Source organism: Gopherus evgoodei, chromosome 1, assembly GCF_007399415.2.
Source record: "Gopherus evgoodei ecotype Sinaloan lineage chromosome 1, rGopEvg1_v1.p, whole genome shotgun sequence".
Taxonomy (NCBI): domain Eukaryota; kingdom Metazoa; phylum Chordata; order Testudines; family Testudinidae; genus Gopherus; species Gopherus evgoodei.
In genome coordinates this window covers 58,547,799-58,567,570 of record NC_044322.1, presented here as the reverse complement: position 1 = coordinate 58,567,570, position 19,772 = coordinate 58,547,799, and the positions used below count along the sequence as shown (strand labels likewise).

At 43.9% G+C, this 19,772-nt stretch overlaps 1 protein-coding gene across 6 annotated transcripts; it reads left to right on the top strand.

The window, feature by feature from the left end:
* Positions 1 to 2,444: 2,444 nt before the first annotated feature.
* On the top strand, positions 2,445 to 19,287 carry LACC1 (laccase domain containing 1). 6 transcript variants are annotated; one of them, XM_030565657.1, is made up of 6 exons: positions 2,445 to 2,745; positions 11,001 to 11,625; positions 14,431 to 14,612; positions 15,187 to 15,352; positions 16,932 to 17,157; positions 17,820 to 19,287. In XM_030565657.1, the coding sequence occupies exons 2-6, from the start codon at positions 11,052 to 11,054 to the stop codon at positions 17,992 to 17,994; spliced, it is 1,323 nt and encodes a 440-aa protein (XP_030421517.1). In that variant the 5' UTR covers positions 2,445 to 2,745; positions 11,001 to 11,051; the 3' UTR covers positions 17,995 to 19,287. The 6 variants fall into 6 exon arrangements, with proteins under 6 accessions (XP_030421517.1, XP_030421509.1, XP_030421504.1 ...); XM_030565649.1 differs by lacking the exon at positions 2,445 to 2,745 and adding an exon at positions 4,871 to 4,951; XM_030565644.1 differs by lacking the exon at positions 2,445 to 2,745 and adding an exon at positions 6,558 to 6,604.
* The last annotated feature ends 485 nt before the right edge of the window (positions 19,288 to 19,772 follow it).

Below are 19,772 nucleotides of genomic sequence, written 5' to 3'. Positions count from 1 at the left end.
AGTGAAAGTGTTCTTAAAAGGAACAACATGCTAGGTTATCATCTGAGACTGCTATAACGTGAAATATATGACAGAATGCAGTTAAAACAGAGAGTAGCAGACATACAATTCTCCCCCAAGGAGTTCAGTCAAAAATTTAATTAACACGTTATTATTTTAACAAGCGTCATCAGCATGGAATCATGTCCTTTGGAATGGCGGCCAAAGCATGAAGGGGCATATGAATGTTTAGCATGTCCAGCACATAAATACCTTGTTTTGCCAGTTACAAAAGTGCCATGTGAATGTCTGTTCTCACTTTCAGGTGCCATTGTAAATAAGAAGCAGGCACCATTATCTCCCATAAATGTAAACAAACTTTTTTCTCTTAGCATTTGGCAGTACAAGAAGCAGGACTGAGTGGACTTGTAGGCTCTAACGGTTTACATTGTTTTGTTTTTGAATGCAGTTATGTAACAAAAAAAATCTACATTTACAAGGTGCGCTTTCACAATAAAGAGATTGCACTACAGTAGTTGTATGTGGTGAATTCAAAAATATTATTTGTTTATCATTTTCATAGTGCAAATATTTATAATAAAAATAATATAAAGTGAGCCCTGTACACTTTTACACTTTTATTCTGCATTGTAATTGAAATTAATATGTTTTAAAACGTAGAAAAACATCCAATATATTTAATAAATTTCAGTTGGTATTCTATTGTTTAACTGTGTGATTAAAACTGTGATTAATCACGATTAATTTTTTTGAGTTAATCACATAACTGTGATTAAGCGACAGGCCTAATTAAATTGCTTATTTACCCCTTTATCCCTTCTTCAGGTAAAACAAAAAAACTGAAAAAAAGACACAGTAGTGAAACAATAATAGAGAACACAATGTGTTTGTCAGATTGACTTCATTTACAACCATTTACCTGAAGTCTATTGATATTGTTTGTATCACTTCAAATAAAGGTTAATTAAATACAGAAAATCACTGTAGAGTCAAGTTAACTGGCTAAATGCTCTGGAAAAAATATTCACAAAAGGGGCACATATTAAGGATATCTTCAGTACTAAACTGCAGTCACCAGCACATAATTTAGCCATGAACTGGGTCTGTGGGGAGTATTGGACATGAGCAGCTGCTTTTCCCCATACAGTTTTGGTCCCATGGAGATCTGCTGTGTATGGACAATGTAGCCATAGCTCAATTAGGAGAACCACTGAGGAGTACTCCATTTTCCAGCATTTTTGTCCACAATAGGAAAATGTAGAGATTTTCCTTTCAGATGATTTTTTTGATACCATTTTGAGTTAAGGGAGGGGCAGGGATAATGATCAAATACACTTCAATTAATTTTAAATCAGGAAAACAACTGTGCCCACTTCTTTAGGTAAAACTGAATACAAGTGGGACTACTGAACCCTTGGCCTGTCTACACTCTTAATTCACCCTCTATTCTATTCAACATTACTTTGTCAGCTGCAATTTCTGTGAACGACGTATCTGTGGCATAAATAAATAGTCTTGAGATTATGGGAGCAGCCCTAATATTACCACACAGGATGGTATTATGAGTCACGGTAATATTTTGTGTTTTGCTTGAAGCCCAAGCTTCTGAAGTAATATTATTGTGTCAGAATCTAAGTTATCATTTTTTAAAGAGTAAATTTCTGTCCCTGGTGCTTGCAGAGAAAACAAAAAGCTTAAACCCTCAAGAATCAGAAGGAAAATAAATAGGCCACCACATTTATTATTTTTGAAAGAAAAGCTCATGATATTTAAGCCAATCATTTAATTTTTTGAGGCCTGATTCATGATTTTTTTAAAGATATTTTTAATCCTTAGGGTTGGCTGTTCTGCAGCCCTGAGAAATTCCCCTGATGAAAACCTGAGTTAAACAGATCTACTCCATAGTGTGCAGGAGTCACATTCCCTCTGTGCGGCCTTTGCTCCCTGGCAGCTATGTGCAGTAGAGATGTGACATGTGTGTTCTGGGCCTTTTACAGCCAGGGGGCTGCCCATGGGAGTTGACTCAGGATTAATTCTAATACAGAAGTCATCCAGTAAGTGGCTAGCATCAGTTAGTATTGCCCTCAGAGGCAGGGCTTGCCCACAGAGGGCCCTAAGCAGGAATATCCCCCCTCTCCCCCCAACACACACACACACACATACTAATAATAAATAGGCGGCCCTCTTGAGCTGCTTGGGGCCCTAAGCAATCGCTCAGTCTGTTTATGCCTAGCGCTGGCTCTGATGGCCCTGGAGAAAAGTTTAGTGAGAGCCCCTCTGAGGGGAGGAGTGTGCCAGGAAACTGGGGTGTGGTGTATGAATTAGAGCCAATGGGTGTGCCCCCTCCCATTCCACCAGGCAGTGGGGAGGGGGCTAGAGGTTGTGGCATTAAAAATAAACCTGCAAACAAAGAAAAGGGAATGTGTGTGTGTGGCAGGGTCACCTGCAGTGCTACAACCAACCCCTGTGCACCTTGGGGTGAGGGGGAAAGCAAAGAAAACTGCTGCAGTCCCCGCCTCAGTGTCACACAGCCCTAGAGCAGGGCCTGCTGCTGCCTGCTCCTTCAGGGCAAGAAACCTGTGGTGGCCGGCCCCTGCCAGGGCTAGGGAGCGTCTCTAAAGAGGGGCAAAATAAGAGAGAAGAATCAACAAAGCTGAAGGGAGCGTCTAAGCAGGAGAGAGCCGGCAGGGAGACAAGGAGGTAAAGGGGAAATGCAGTATTGCCAACTTCAGGAGATCAAAAATGGTGAGTCGGACCCTCCAAAATCTTGGGATTGGCCCAAAAAATCATAACATTTAAAAAAAAATAATATGTTTTTAGGCCATTTCTTGATTTTTGAAAACAAACAAACAAAAAACCACCTGGCCCGTCTCCAGGGTGTGTGCATGTGACAATTAGTGTTGCCCACTCTTCCTCATGTACCGGATAAGGTCATTCTGGCCCCTGCTGCAGGTGCTCTCACCTCCACATCTGCCCATCTTCTGCTCAGCAATTAATTCAGTCCCCCAGCCCCGATCATCACCACCCCAGCAGTTCAATCCCCCTACACTATTGACCCCCACTGCCCTCAGTTTACCCTCCGAGAACTCACCACATCTGCTCAGAACTCACCATCAATACAGCCCCTCCACCCATCAGTCCCCACCCTCCTCACTTCAGCTCTCTCAGGAAACTCCCAGGCCAGGGATCGGCAACCTTTGGCATGTGGCTTGCCAGGGTAAGCATCCTGTGGGCTGCAGGGCCAGTGCAAGGAAGTTTCACGCCCTAGGCAAAACATCCACCTTGCACCACCCCACGATAACCCTGCCTACCCCCCCCCGGGGCAGCTAACTACGCCCACCCGCCCCTCTCACCTGAGGAGCCCCCCTGCGGCAGCTAACCCCATCCGCCGTGGCAGCTAACCCTCCCCCCACCCGGGAGCCCCCACTTGCAGCAGCTACTCCCCCCTTGAGAACTCCCTCCACAGCAGCTAACCCGGCCTGGGGTGCACACCCCCCGCGGAAGCTAACCCCACGCCCCCTCCACGGCAGCTAACACCACCCCCCTCCGTGGCAGCTAACACCACCCGGGGAGCCCCCCTGTGGAAGCTAACCCAGCTCGCTATGACAGCTAACCCTGCCTGGGGAGCCCTCCCCAGCTCTCCTCCTCTGAGCACGCTGGCACTGCTCTAATTCTCCTCTCCTCCCAGGCTTGCAGCGCTGATTGGAGGAAACTTAGAGCGGGGGCTGTGTGCTCAGCAGAGGAGGCAGAGTGGAGATGATCTGAGACAGGGAGCGATTTGCCTCTGCACCCCTCTCCACCCCCGTTACTGTGGATGGCCCTCCCCACATCCCCACTCCACCCCAGCTCACCTCCACTCCACCTCCTTTCCTGAGCAGGCTTTTAGGCGCCCTCAACCACTAGGCGCCCTAAGCGGCCACCTAGTTTGCCTAATGGTTGCACCGGCCCTGATGGGCTGGGCCGGTTTGTTTACCTGCTGCATCCGCAGGTTTGGCCGATTGCCACTCCCACTGGCTGCAGTTCACCATCCCAGACCAATGGGGGCTGCGGGAAATGGCGGCCAGCATATCCCTCGGTCCATGCTGCTGCCTGCAGCCCTCATTGGCGTGGGACGGTGAACCGCGGACAGTGGTAGCCACGATCGGCCAAGCCTGCGAATGTGGCAAGTAAACAAACCAGCCCAGTCCGCCAGAGTGCTTACCATGTGCCACATGCCAAAGGTTGCCAAAGGTTGCTGATCCCTGCCCCAGGCTGTTATTCAACCCTTCCAGCCTCATCTCTGCTCCTCTTAGGGTTCTTCCTTCTCCCTAGGCCTGGGGGACTGCGGTAAAGTCCCCTCTCCCAGAGCCCCCGCTGCCCAGGGCTTACAGCAATTTTTAAGTAAATTAAGCCTCACTCATGACTGAACTCTCAAATATCAGAATTTGGGGAAAAAATCCTGACATCTGAGAGTTCTATTGCGAGATCATGTGGGGCTTAATTTTACTTAGCGCGTCTCTTGTGATAAATTCGCGAGAGGTGGCGTGTCTGGATGTGCTGGCAAACAAGGAAGGAAAGTGGAAGGGAAAACCAAATAAAAGAAGTGTCAGCAAATGACGAAAAGGGTTGTGTAAGAATTAAAACAAAAGGGAGTGCAGGGGTGGGGAAGAGAGGACAAAATAAAGGGAGTAAGCAATTTATCAAGGCAGAAAGATATGAACAGCTACAGGACACCTCTGCAAGCCCTAATTTAGGGGTGGGGCTGAGATTCCTGGCTGTGCAGTCATGCCCATCAAGAGACATGTGGGGCCCAGTACATCTTGTTCACTGGGGCCCCACCCTCTCCCTATTCATTCTATTTACACAGATGTGTTGGGGGTCACCCTGAGCTCAGGATCCTGGTACAATTGTCTCCCTCTTGTCACCAGCACTGCGCAGTGACCTGTGCCTTAGGAGACTCCTGTAATTTAAGGTATGTCTGCACTTTGAGCTGGACGTGTAAATTCCATCTTAAGGAGACAGGTCAGCGGAAGCTCAATCAGAGCTTGCCCACTAAAAACAGAAGGATAGCTGCAGCAGCAGAAGGGGCTAGCCACCCCAGGTTTGCATGAGTATCTTGGATGAGATTGTACTCAGGGTGGGTAGCCCCTGATCCTATACAGTCTAATTTTAGTACTATAGATCGATCAGAGCTAGTGAGGGCATGCTTCCTTAAGCTGGACATTACATTTTCAGCTTGAAATATAGCTATACCCTTAGAAAAGTTAGGCCAGAGCTTTCTACGTTACCCAATGGGCTTTTCCAACCCCCAAAACACCCCAGGCTCAGCTGGGCATAAAGGTGTATTAAAACCACCTTAGCTCACCTCCACCTGCTACCCCACCCCATGGGCTGTAAGTTTTGTGCTACATCTCCTAGCCTGAATCCTCACTTTAAAGAGGGCAAGTTACCTGTCTGAGTGAAAGCAGCACCTGGGCCCTGGCCTAAACCCCCAGCTGTGCCAGCTATCTGAGCTTTAAAGCACCACTAAACTTGTGTGAGGGGGTTTTGTGTGTGGATGAGAGTGGGATTAGAGGCAACATCTGAGTAAGAGCACAAGTTAACTCTTCAGTGAAGACATACATAGAGGGACAGACTGTCACCCTGATTTTCTAGAAACTTGTGTAAAATGTGGGTTAGGGGAATGTTTTTGTTTCCGTTTTTTAACATGAAGGTGTATCCATTTCTAATTTTAAATTTCTTATTAATTAGGCTTTCACATTTCCAGTAATAAGAAAGATGATTTTTTTGCAATGCAAAAAATGGAGAAGGTCATGCTTTTGTCATTGCAACCCTCAGATGTGAAGGTTTATATCCCTACAATTTTTATCCTACTTAATTTAACTGATGGTATCATTATCTGTATAAATGTGGGTTTTTTAAAAAAATTATGCTAAGCTATTTGTTTCCATGTTGCCGTGTGGTAACAAGTTCCTTAGCTTAACTAATTCATTGTGTTAAAATGTGATTTTTTTAAAATCAGTTTTAAAATTTGATGGCATTCATTGTAAATTGCTGAGAACATCAGTTTCATTGGCTTCTCCTTGTTCTCTGGTTATGAAGGAGGATATGTAGGAGGACCTGATTTTCCTTCCCAACACCATTCATTATTTTATACAATAATACTTTGTCCCCTGTTACTTTTCTCCTCTTCAGACTAAACACAATATTTCAAGTGATGAAGTAATATCAATTAATATCATGTCACTATAATATTTTTGGTATTATTTTGTATTCCAGTCTTTTTATTTCTGAACATTTTGTTTGCCTCTTTTGCTGCACTCTCACCAGCTGTTTTCATGGTATCTTCTACTTTTATCATAGTTTTATTTGTACTTTTCTTTGGATACCGTACACAATCTAATTGTTGGCTGCAAACCGCTGGAAATGGTTTATTCTTGTGGCCATGCTAATGTACTAGAGAAGTAAAAAATTTCTGAAGGGCTTACAGGAATTATTGGCTCCTATGAAAATGAAAAAGCACTTCCTGTTTTTAGTGACGCCTTTTAAAAATATTTCACGTGTTTCCGTGCATCTAAGGCAGATCCTTCCTTATCTCTGTTCCTGTGGCCCCTTCTCTCTTTCGGTAATTTTGAGTTAACTTTCTGTGGCTGTTCTCTTCTTGATTTACTGCCAAACCTCTCAGCAGAGCAGGGAGATACGCTATAGCAGAGAGAATGCCTTTATTTTCTATGCTGCCTTTCCCCCCACTTCGTGTATTTAGTTTCTTATTTTGGGCTCCAGGCATTTCTAAGGCTATATGAAGCTGCATATACATGAACAGATTACTCGCAGATGTACATATCGTTACAAGGAGTTGCTTGCTGCCCAGAACTGGTATGGCAGGGTTAACACTGCTTCCTGGTTTTGTATTACCCTAAGAATTAATCATGTTAGTGCCTTTGAGTACCCTTTGGGATTTCCTGTGTACAGTGATAGTAGCAGGGCCTCGGGCAGAGAAAAGGGGGGTTTCCCCCACTCACATCTCACCTGGAAGGGAATTTCCATCTTGCACAAATCTACTGCAGGATTTACAATTGTGCAGATATATAAGGCCCATAACAGTATGTGAGTATTTTGTATGATCTCTCTTGGGAGCTGTGAAAGGATTGTCCACCTCTGTAAGTAAATATGTGTACCTATGTCTTTGAGCTTATATTTATTTATGGAAACTGTATGTACTTTGTATTTTGTAACTGTAAATGCTAACTTCTGGCTCTTTTATACATATATATATTCCTAAGTTAGGAGTGGTTTCTACATTTCCATGGCTTTCCGCTTGTTGATATATAGTGATTTATTAAAAGTGTTGTGTGGAACTATAAACACCCTCCGTATTTTTTCTGGAGTTGATGCATGTCTTCACTTAGTAACCTAACATAAGATGTTAATGCTTTCTGGCTTTTTTATCTCTTTTCAAAACTGCACATACCTCTTTACATTTCAAAAAATAAAATAAGAGTGATAGATAAGATCCAAAGGAGGTCAGTGTGGGGAAAGTGGCAGTCTTTGCTAGTCCGAAACTGAGAATATATTCAGTTTATTTTCATTTTCAGATTTCAGTTTAATTTTTTGGTAAGTTTTCATTATGATATTTTTCTATTTTGACCTGGCTTTTTTCTACCACTTGTGTTTTTTCCTTTAATGTTTTTTTTTTCTCTCTCTCTTCTTTTTCTTTTCCTAGCTGTCCCCACCACTCTTTTCCCTCTTTGATCCTCCCCTCCCTTCATTTTATCCTTCCTTTCTTTTCTTTGGATAGGGTCTGTGGCATGGGTTCTGCTTATCATCTAGCTTTGGGTACTGAGTGTTTCAGAGGGCGTGCAGAAGAAGAGAGTGAATTTGCAGGTTTGGTCTTCAAACCTGCACGAATTTACAGACCTTCACCATGCACTGCAATGAACTGCTCTCTAATAAATCTTTTCTGATGAAGGAATTGGCATTTGCACATTCTGTGGAGCATTAGGATTTTCAAGCTAAGATATTTCAAATTTTAACAACCATGATACATTATAGAGAACCTAACCTACTGCTTTGCTTATCACACAATGTGCTGTATAACAGTACTCAGTGTTTTGTGAATATCTCAAGAAGCAGTCATCAAATTCCACTCTAATGTAAACAAAATGTTGTATTTGCAATAAAAATAATGCCAGTGCAACACCATTGTTTTCAATGGAGATATGCGATTCAAAACTGGCCAAATGCACTAGTGAATCAGCTTCTTTATGTGCATCTGTGCACAGCTTCATACTTGCCCTAGTGGATTTCTTTCTGTACACGCACATCTTAATGATTGTGCTGGTAGATATTTCTCCTTGAACAGGCATCCTCCTTCCTTCATTTCATGGGTAGTGTTTTCTTTAGGAAGGAGTGAAGATGTGGGAGTCCGTGACCCCTGCTTGTCCTTCCCATCTCATATGTATGAGGTCAGAGGAAGTTCCAGTTTCCTGTCTTGTCCCAGACAGGTTTCCTTTTATGGGGTATGATGTTGTCTATAATTCAGCTGGGATCTTCTGATAGGCAGACAGGCCAGGCACTCTCCATTGGGAGCAGCAGGGCAAGGAAGGTGCCTGCTGCAACTGCCACCTTATTATTGCTGCTAGTAACTTAAACTACGTTCTGAGTTCTCTGGTGACAGCTGCTGGGTCTGTGGCCTTGACCTACCTCACGCAGTTTCATTAGCATGCAGATTTCCCTAGTAGGTGTCATCAGTTGTATGTAATAATACTCCAAGGGAGATTGAGAGTCATAAATCCCTTGACAGACACTGTCACCAGCTGTCAGGTTTTGATCATGAATCCTAGCTTATTTCAAGTAGACCAGTCAAGTCCTCTGTGTTTGATAGCACGAATGAAATCTTTTATGTATTCTGTACACAAAGAGAAAACAGGCATTTTTAGTCAGGATGACTTTGAATTCCATTTGAGAGAAACAATAATAAAGAAGGAACAAACTGGAAATCCCCATGAGAGATAGAATGAGTACAGACTGTTTCTCTGTAATACCCTATGACAATTTGGGGAATCTGTCTACATACAATTTATGAATCCTGTTTGAGATTATGAACTCTGTATGTATCTTTACCAAACTGCACACTTCATTTTGATTGTACGGGTAGTCTGGCTTCTCTGTTTTACTTCCATTTTGGGATGAAATTCCAAGAGGTGATGACACAGGGCTAGCAATGGAAGATTAGTCTTCTATTCAAATGGGAAAAACCTGGAAAAAAGAAGGTGGCCAAACCAAGAAAACCCGGTTCCACCAGGAAGCTTAGTATTCAGGGAACAGATCACCTGGTGGTGGACTTTGAACATCTGACAAGGTCACATGACAGAGGAAACTGCAACGTTATAAAAAGGGACTCTCGATAGCCATTTTAGAAAGAGGGGGAAGAGACCAGAAGCAGAAAGCAATGCTATGCAGGAACAGAAGGGTGAGGATCCTGGATATCCTGGAGCAGCTTTAGCAACCTGAGGACCCCCATTTTGATTTAAAAGCTTTTGCAGACCCCCCCAAGCTCCCCGCTCAGCCCCAGGTGCTGCCACCCACTCTACTCCTTCCCCCAAGGCCCCACCCCGCCCTACCTCTTCTTGCCTCCACTCCACTCCTGCCTCCCCTCTTCCCCGTCCCTTTCTGCCCCCTCCTCTGAGCGTACCCTGTCACCTCTGCTGCCCCTCCCTCCCAGCACTTCCTGCACACCTATGAACTGCTGTTCCATGGTGTGCAGGAGGCACTGGGTGGGAGGAGGAGAGTTGATCTGCAGGGCCAGCGGCCCTGGACATGATTCTGCCCCCTTCCCTGAGCGTGCCTTATCCCCACTCCTCCCCCTCCCTCCCAGCACCTCCTGCACACTGCTGAACAGCTCTTCCTCGTATGCAGGAGGCACTGTGAGGGATGGAAGGAGGGGGAGGTGTTGGTCAGTGGTGCCCGCAGCCCCCTTTGAGTACCCTTGCAGACCCACAGGGATCTGGGGATCCCAGTTTGAGAAACACTGCCCTAGAGGTCTCTGACCTAAGCCCTAAGAGTTCTGGAGACAGGGAAGGGTATGTACATATTTTATTGTTTTGTCTGGATATTAGATCTCTTGGGCCACCTAAAGCAGGGGTTCTCAAATGGGGGGTTGGGACCACTCAGGGGGTTGCCAGGGTATTACACAGGAGGTCACGAGCTGTCAGCCTCCACCTCAAACCCCGCTTTGCATCCAGCTTTTATAATGGCGTTAACTATATAAAAACTTGTTTTTAATTTATAAGGGGGGGTCACACTCAGAGGCATGCTATGTGAAAGGGGTCACCAGTACAAAAGTTTGAGAATCACTGACCTAAAATAAAGAGTTATTGTTTTAGAATCCCTTTTGCAAAGTCTGTGCAGTATGTGCTTCAACTATCACGTGTTCCTGGAGAGGTAACTGTAAACCACAGTGTCCACAATGTTGGAGCTCTGGAAATGGGTGGGCTTAAGCAACAGGGGCTCAGGACAGGTCTTGGGGATCTAGGGTAGCTGGCCTGTGAGGTCCCGTTTCCATGAGGCGCTAATAGGCAGAGAGCCTGTGCCTAAGAATTGTGAAGGAAAGAGCAGTGTTGGAGCCTGCTCAGATCAAGGGAAGCTTTAGAGTACACAAATCCAGCATAGTGGGGTCCAAATACAGCAACTTGGTGAGTGTTCAGTAGGAGGAGTTCCACTAGGACTATGACACACCAGCTTTGAAAAAGGTGACAATGAAAACCGGTTATATTGTGTGCCATACTTTTAACATCTCAGATCTGGAGAAAGTAAAAAAGAATGCAGTAGGGGGATTGAAACACAAGCAGAACAATTCCCTTCTGTTTTAGTTTCCTTTTGCTCTGAACACTGGATGCAATGGAAAATATATTTGAAATTATATTACTTTTCAATATGTTAATTCCTCTAACCACTAAACAACAAATAATAAGTCGTAACTTTGCTTATTTAGACTAATAATGTTCTCTTTTTCTTTGAAGGCATTTTATTCAATATCTGGTACCTTTAGGACTCCTTAAATCAACTGGAAGATGGCAGAAGCAATACTGATTGATCTGTTCAGTCTACAAATGAACTCACAAACTAATGACATTCAGAAGTTATTATTTAGCACGCTAGAAAGGATTGAAAAACGCTTCTCTGCCAGTGCTCCATTTGTTTACATAATGTGCTGCCAAACTCCGAGAAGTGAAAGGAGCAGTGAACAAGATTCATTACTTAAAGTAATCAGCAGTTTTCAGATTCTGAAGAAAGGAACTGAGGTTGTGTGCAAGACAAGTACAGCTGCTGCGTTGTACACCATTAAACAAAAACTAGATGAAAAGGATTTAAGCATCATTAAAATAATTTTACCAGTACAAAGGAAAGCCTTAATGGAAGTGTTTGTAGACCACCTATTCACTGCTGTTTACCAGTTTCATTTTGAGGATTTTGGGGTGGATTGTGAAGGAAACAACCTCCAACAAATAGCTGAACCTCAGAATGACATACAAACACTTCCTGCCCATGAGATGGAACTCATCAGGAGTGAGATTCAGACATACTTGGAAAGTCTGCCAGACCTGAAAGGGAAGCTGACCATTCTAAAATCTTCCTTGGTCCCAGGTAAACTGGAAAACAGATTTTATGGATTTTTAAACCTATTTCATTCAGGTTTCAGTTTATGGATTCTTCTATTTCAGGGGTTAGCAACATGAAGTCCTAGGAGTGAATTTTTCATCCCCAAAATCTTTCTCTGCTGCTGTGATAGCCAGCCAGGGGAGAAGTCCGCAGTGCAGACATCAGATAAGATAGCCATAGGTTGTCCTATGCAGCCCACTCGTATAAGTCCAGGCACAGAGGGTAGAGAAGAGGCCTAAAGGGGTAGGCCTGTAGCACTCTAGGGATTCTGAGTGTCACTGCTGAATAACTTAGTCCCACAGGATGCCTAAATCACACTGGAGCAGTCCAAAATTGGGAAGTAGCAAATGTGGTTTAAAGAATGGCACAACATAGGGTAAGATTCTATGTGTTCAATGTTAGTGCTGACGCAGAAAACTGAGACACCATCTCAGCTGATGGGGACAGTAGCAATGATTCTTATGGGGAAGAAACTAAAAGCAAACACCTGTCTGAGTGGAGCCATAGAGCACAATGCTTCCCTTAATCTAACTGCTTTCCATCCCAGCGCTTGTGGGCTCTAAGCAGCCAAATGAGGGCTGTGTCTTGTGTTGAAGTTCTGGGTAGGAAGCGGTGAGCAAGGGGTTCCCTGTATCCAGAGCCGGCTCCAGGCACCCACCAGTCCAGCAAGCAGGTGCTTGGGGTGGCCAACGGAGAGGGGCGGCACCTCCGGCTCTTCAGCGGCGGGTCCCTCACTCCTTCTGGGAGCGAAGGACCAGCCACTGAATTGGTGCCAAAGAACCGGCGGTGGTAGTGCCACAGATTGCAATCGTGGCTTTTTTTTTTTCTTTTTGCTGCTTGGGGTGGCAAAAATCCTGGAGCCGACCCTGCCTGTATCTTGCTCTGCCGGCACTCTCACCTTATATTTAATTAAATCTTTGGATATTGCTTTTTCCTGCACTGTTGGAGGGGGGGCATCTCACGGTTTAGATAAGAACAACCTACTTCATGTTCTGGCTACTTGAAATGACACTCCCCAAGTCAAAGAACTGAATTGTTGGAAGATCTCTATCTGGCTATATCCTGTATCTGTTCGGATGTTAAGATAACAAATATGGACTGCTGAAACTATCTTCAAAAACACACCCACTACATGCCTTAGCCAGTCAGAAAATCAGTTATACCTTACAGTAGTAGTTCAAAGACTTGTTACCTCATTTTTCTTTATGTACATTATTCCCAGCTCAAGAAGAAGGATTTTTCAACTTGAGTTTTCCTAGAATTCTTCCTTTGGGGGGCAGGAGATTATAGCACAGCATCCCTTGTGGCAGAGGAGGTAGAGGATTTGGTTGCAGAGAATGCACAGGGAATTCTTTATTCAGGGTCTCTCACTCTGTCAGTCACGTGTACTCACACACACACACTTTGTAATTCTCCTTAGCTACCTAGGTTACAGATACAAGCCTGGTCTTCACCTAAAACTTAGACTGACTTAGCTATATCATTCATGGGTGCAAAAAATTAACTCCTGTGAAGGACGTAAGTAAGCCGACCTAAGCCCTGATATTGGCACTGCTAGATTGATGGAAGAATTCTTCTGTTGACATAACTAGCACCTCTTGAGTGGGTGGATTAACTACAATGATGGAAAAACTCCTCGTGTCACCACAGCACATCTGCAGCACCACAGATGTGTTGCTGTGGTGTCTGTAGTGTAGACATACCCACAGTCCAGTGTCACAGATAGCAGTGGAAATTTGGGTGGGCCCCAACTTTCTGGTAAATGGGCAGTGACAGACTGTGCTAGATCAGCTTCTTCCTGAACACTACACCCTCTTCCTAGCCATTGTGTCCCCAGACATAGGACTTCACCTGCCAACCTGGGCACATGCATGGGGTGGCTTAGAAAATGTCAAGGCAGAGCTGCCAGAGCGTAGCTTTTGGAAGGTTGGGCACATAGCTCCATCCTGGATTTCAGGTGCCTGAGTGATGCTCTGGGCTGCTGTGGCAGCACTATACCGCTGCTCAGATTTGGGTGGACCTGGATGCTAAGTTTGTGAACCGTGGCCCACCCAGGCCTCCCGTGGCCATTCCCCTGCCACAGCCTCTGCTGCACATTGTCACCACACATGTACATCTAAGTCCTGGCTTGGGTGAAGCAATCATAGAATGGATTTTTATTACAGCACAAGGAGTGGGTCTCCCTGCACATATCCATCTAGCAGAAGATTGGTTCTCCCTAAACCTGCAGTTCCTTAGAGATCTCCAGTGGAGGGAAGTGCCATTTGCCCCAAAATCCTTGCCACTCCCCTGCTACTCAGCTCCCCACCCAGGCTTCTGTGGTTCCTGGACAGTATTTCACCTCTTGGAGCTGTGTGCCATGGACCCCTCCATTGCAGGTGCTCCCAGAAGTATCTTCAGAGGAGGAGTTGCTAGAGACTTGGAAACCAGTAATTTGCTTGGGTGTACCCTGGAAGTTGGGAGAGGGTAATATTAGATCTAGCAGAGAGCCTGCTGACTCATATCCCTTGACCTGGAGCTCTGTGGAGTCCAGGGATAATGTGGTCACAGGGAACATGCCCCTGTCCTAGCTCGTACTCACTCCATGTTTTACCCTGGCAAGAGTCACAGTTTTTCTCATTTGCTCTCCAGAAGGAGAAGGGAGCACGGGATCCTTGTTTTTAAATGTCGTCATTAAATAAGGATCAGCCATCCAACAATCTGACTGGCTGATACCCATCCCATTTTGCAGAACCTGGTAAAATTTTCCGGTTTCTCATTTGTTTCAAACAAATTCTCTCTCTTCACCAGGTCACATCTTCCTACATGGGTTCACCACAAGGACAGGTGGGATCTCTTATATACCAACGCTCAGCTCCTTCAACCTCTTCAGCAGTTCCAAGCGGAGGGATCCAAAGGCTGTAGTTAAAGAAAACCTACGCAGGTTAGCTAATGCTGCAGGTTTTGACCCCGAGACATTTCACAGTGTGAAGGTATGTTATCAGATAGCTGTGGACTCCTTAACTAATCAGAGCTTACTTTGTGTAGCAGTGAACGATTCGGTTTTTTAACTATGCATTAGTCTTCTCTTTCCTAGCAAGAGATTATAAGTGGTAAGACAACTTTTTAAGACAGTTATTGTGGCAGTTTATCATGATGAAACTGTCATCATAGCTGTCAACACACTTGGTGCTATATAGAGAGGAAGATTCAATCCCACTCCCAAGAAGTTTGTTCTAATAGATCATACAGTTAGTTCAGTGACATAATACCAGATACGACCAGATAAAGATCCAAAATCAAAGCGGTGCAGATATCTTTTTATTTAAAAAAATCATTTCTTTCTGAGGCAGATGGATTGCACACCAGATGTGTATTTTAAGAAGGGATCTGAAGGCAAAGACAGTGGTTGTTTGTCGAACAAGAAGAAGGATGGAGTTCTAAACATAAGGGTTGGCCTGAAGAGGGTGTGAACAAGAGAGCTGGAGAAAGGGCATTCAGCAGAGTATGAATAATTTTTTTTTTCACTGCCTTATAACTGTGCTTCATCTGTCTTTGTACTGACAGGTCAATCATGCCAGTGATGTTTGGATTATGGGAAAGCCCCAGCCTGACAGCTATGATGGAATAGTAACGAATCAGAAAGATGTGACAATAGCAGCTCCTGGGGCTGACTGCATACCTGTGCTTTTTGCTGATCCTGTCAAAAAAGCATGTGGAGCTGCTCATTCTGGTAAGGGATGTAGTATTCAGTTCACATAATCAAAGTAATATAATACTAAGCAAGTACTGGGAATGGATCCCTTGAATAGTAAACAGGATTAATAATCAAGTAGTAAGACTGGGTTTAATGAGAGCCAGTGAGTGAAAGATTCCAGGCTGAATCCCTTAACTCTTCCCTTCCAGGTTTCCTAATATCGTTCTTTTTCAGAGATGTAGAATTCTTCTGAAGAGCATGTAATAGTTAGCTGGATTCCAGTCAAACACACTCGCAACTTTAACTGTTTCTAACAAGGTGTGTGTTTGTGAATTGCTCAGTTTTTGGTGTGAGCATCAAACATTTCAATCAGATTGTGCCGGAGGACAATGGATTTAATAGCTCTTAGAAGGCCCATCAGAGTGGAGCTTCCCTCTGCAGGCTTTATACATACAGGAAGGATGTATGTGTGCAGGGAGCTACACCGGGTGTATGGGTGATGGGAACGAAGCGTGGATAAAAGGGAAGCTTTTATCCACATTGACAATTTTAAGAGGTTGAAGTTTTATATCTAGAAATGTTAAGTGTTAAAAGTGTGGATAAGAGTTTGTGCATGCACTGTCCCTTTCTATGTTCCCCCTTCAGTTACCTGCTCCCTCCTTCCCTGACCCCCAAGCTTCTGCACCCTGTCCATTCTCTGCCAGTCTCCTGTGCCTTCTCCATGCACCCCCTCCATCTGCTTCACCCTCCCATTCCAAGACCAGGTAGCATGTCACCCAATCCCCTCTCCCCAATCCACATGCCTTGTATTCTACCATATTCTCTCCCCCATCTCCATCCTCCTGGCGCTCCCCAAATCAATGCCTGAAGTCACTAGCAGGTCAAATTATTTTGATAAACATTTAAAAATAGCTTTAAACCTTGCTCTGTATACCCCTAAATACCATTCTGTGGCCCAGACTGTAGCCAGGGGTCACAGAAGAGGGGAGAAAAAGAAACAAAATACCTTTGCCTCTACTTTAAGACACACTTAGTTCTGTGTAAAGCCTGTCTTGAGCTCTATGTAAGTCACAGGGAGTCAGAGCTAGGCTTTTCTTCCTTATAGTCCAAGCAATCCTGGTATGCAGCACTTTTTACACTTGCTTCAACCAAGTAGCACAGATAAGGAGATTTTTTTTCATATAAAATGTTTTTTCCCTTCTCTTTAAATAATATTTTTTCCACAATGCTGTCATGTGAGATTGTAAAGAAACTTTTACAGTTAATCCATGAGATATTGCAGCACAGAGTGAACAGTGAGGTGTAATTGAATGGCTTAAAATCAGGGCTGGGAGCAAGGCATTCCTGAGTTCTAAGCCCACTTGTAATATTGACATCTTCTGCCCTTGGGCAATTAAAGGTTCCATTTTTCTTCAGTTTCCCCATCTCTAAAATGGTAATACGGCTACTTCATAAAAATGCTCTGAGGACTGTTAATGTTTGCTAAAAGCTAATTATTCCTCCAGGTATTTGGCTTGTAGATCCTTAATAATAATAATAATTAATAATAATTTTCTGTAACCATTCAATTAAAAAATAATCTTACAGGATTTTTTCCCCTTATGTTTTTTCTTAGGATGGCAAGGCACTTTGTTAGGAGTTGCTATGGCTACAGTAAATGCTATGATAACAGAATATGGCTGTGATGTTAAGGATATACTTGTGGTGCTGGGCCCATCTGTTGGACCGTGTTGTTTTACACTTCCTCGGGAATCAGCAAAGGAATTTTATAATCTTGATCCAAAATGTGTCAGACAGTTTGAATCTCCAACTCCCTATATTGATATTAGAAGGGCAACACGGTAAGTCTGATGTGTGTTTTTCTGTGCTGTAGTTTGTTCTGCTAAGTAGCCTAGGGATGAGGACAAAAGACTGAATCAGAAGAAATTTAGGTTCTAGTCCCAGTTAGTCACTGATATGGAGTGTGATCCTGCTGGGTAGGAGTTGAGGGCCCTCAGAATTTCATGGGAGCATAGCATTGCAGAATCAAGCCCTTAATGAATGAACCTAGGGATGATATTTGCTCATCTTGTGTACCACTCAATTCCACTTGAAAAACTGGGTGGGATGAACACAAAAAAATCCCCACTGCCTCCAAGAATATCATATACTGAACTTCGCTTTCCTGGATAACAACATTAGGAGCAAAGTTTTGTTACGCTTTGCATGTGTTGCCAAAGTATCGAGTTTCCTCTAATAGCAAGTCAGGACAGAACCAACTCTTCTGGTTTCAAATGTTGCTATATTTCAGCTATTTTATGCCTCAAGAGTAGCTTCTTTGTTCTGTATACATGTTCAAGCTTAAGTATGTGTCCTAAAGACTGAGCAAAATCACTTATTTTAATGTAAAGAAAAAATGGTATTAACACAGTTTGTCTTACAGTATTGCAATAGCAGTAACACGCTGGCTTAAGGAACGTGCCATTTGATAAATTATTCCATCTTTTCTTTTTCTTCCTTTAAGAATTCTTCTAGAGACTGGAGGGATTCTGCCTCAGAACATACAGGATGATTCTATCACTGACCAAAACCAAAGTCTCACTTTCTGCACGGCATGCCACCCTGATACATTTTACTCTCACGTTCGTGATGGCACTAACTTTGGCACACAGATTGGCTTCATATCGATCAGAGACTGAGGTAGTGTCTCTTATCCTTGGGTAGTAACTGGACAATAACTGTTAGCATTGCCTGACATCTTACTCTCCTGATAGTAGGCCTCTCCCCTTTCCTTCACCTGATAAGTGCTGAGGAAGAAGTGGACTTATCAGAAGAGATTTGTAACTGTTGGGATGCCTTGTTCCCCTGTGGGAGGTGAGACCAGCAGCCGGATGAAAGAGCCAGAGACTGGGTTGCATGGGGAATTCTCATGGAAAGTGAAGATCTTTGGGAGCTAGACCATCCGTGCACAACACCCCTAAACCTTTCTGAATTATACTAGCAACATGGCTCCATTGTCTGACTTCCGTTTTCTACCTCCCATATTCCCAGACCTCTGTAATGTGGGAAAGCCCTGAAGAGAGTTACTGCTTCTCTCAGAGCTGCAGTAACATTCAATGTAAGCTGCAACATCAATTGTGCTGCCCTGAAAGCAGAGCATGCTGTGTAGAGCTGCTATTTCCTTGACTCCTCTCTGTCCCGGGCCATGTTCCTACCAATATCATGAAGCTGCATTTCTGCGCTGAAGCCCCTGGTATCTACACAATGGGGAAGTATTTTCAAATCCTTCTTTCCTCTCTATGTGCCCACTCCTCCACCCTTTCTGCTCATACTGATTTCCCACTGCACTGAGCAGCCAAGGGCATCATATGCTACTTAGTAATCGGACAGCTGGCAGGCACCAAGAGGTCAGTAAAAAGGTGTGCAAGCTCTAGCTGTGGGCATGCCATTTTAAGAGACACAGAATCAGAGGACAAGGACATATTGGAGAGGGGATGTTTCTTTTCTATTTTGTATAGTTCTTGGCCCTCATCTTCCCTTGCCTGTATGAAGGGTGGACTGAAATGTTTGAGCTCATTATGAAAGTTGCAAAGGGATCATTAGAAATACATAACCAAAGTTTCATGATTTGGTTTCTGCTTATTTTTTCCCAGTGGATTTTAATTTAAGATGATTAAAGTTCCTAAGGTAGCTTCACTGGACACTAAGTCCTTTCTTAGTTAACAAGGTCAGTTTCAGGCTTGAACAATCAGTGGAATTGAAAATGTATACAATTCCAGGTAAGCTTGATGGCTCCACTCAGCATCTTGGTCTCACGAGGCCTTTACAGTTCAAGCAAGGTTCAAAGCTGAGGAAGGTCAAGTGAGAACTCCTCTTGTAATTTGGCAATGCGACTTGGCCTGGATGTGTCTCTATTACAGAGGTCGGCAACCTTTCAGAAGTGGTGTGCCGAGTCTTCATTTATTCACTCTGATTTAAGGTTTTGCATGCCAGTAATACATTTTAACGTTTTTAGAAGGTCTCATTCTGTAAGTCTATAATATATAACTAAACTATTGTTGTATGTAAGGTAAATAAGATTTTTTAAATGTTTAAGAAGCTTCATTTAAAATTAAATTAAAATGCAGAGCCCCCTGGACCGGTGGCCAGGACCCGGTCAGTGGGAGTGCCACTGAAAATCAGCTCGCGTGCCGCCTTCGGCACATGTGCCATAGGTTGCCTACCCCTGCTCTATTATATTAAACCACCAACTGCTTTTGGCAGCAGTCCCTGAGGTAGATAAAATCTGTAACCATAGCTCCAGTAAACATGGAGCATAGTTCTGTTGTTCAGGGGGATGTGCCCAGGTAGACCTCAATGAAGCTCAGAAACTTTCTTATTCTCCCACACTGCTTGGTCTTAGTAGCCAATGCTTTCTTACCAGCTTGAGCTTACTTTAGACACTATCTTCTATGCTTGATCTGAACTGAAGAACCTA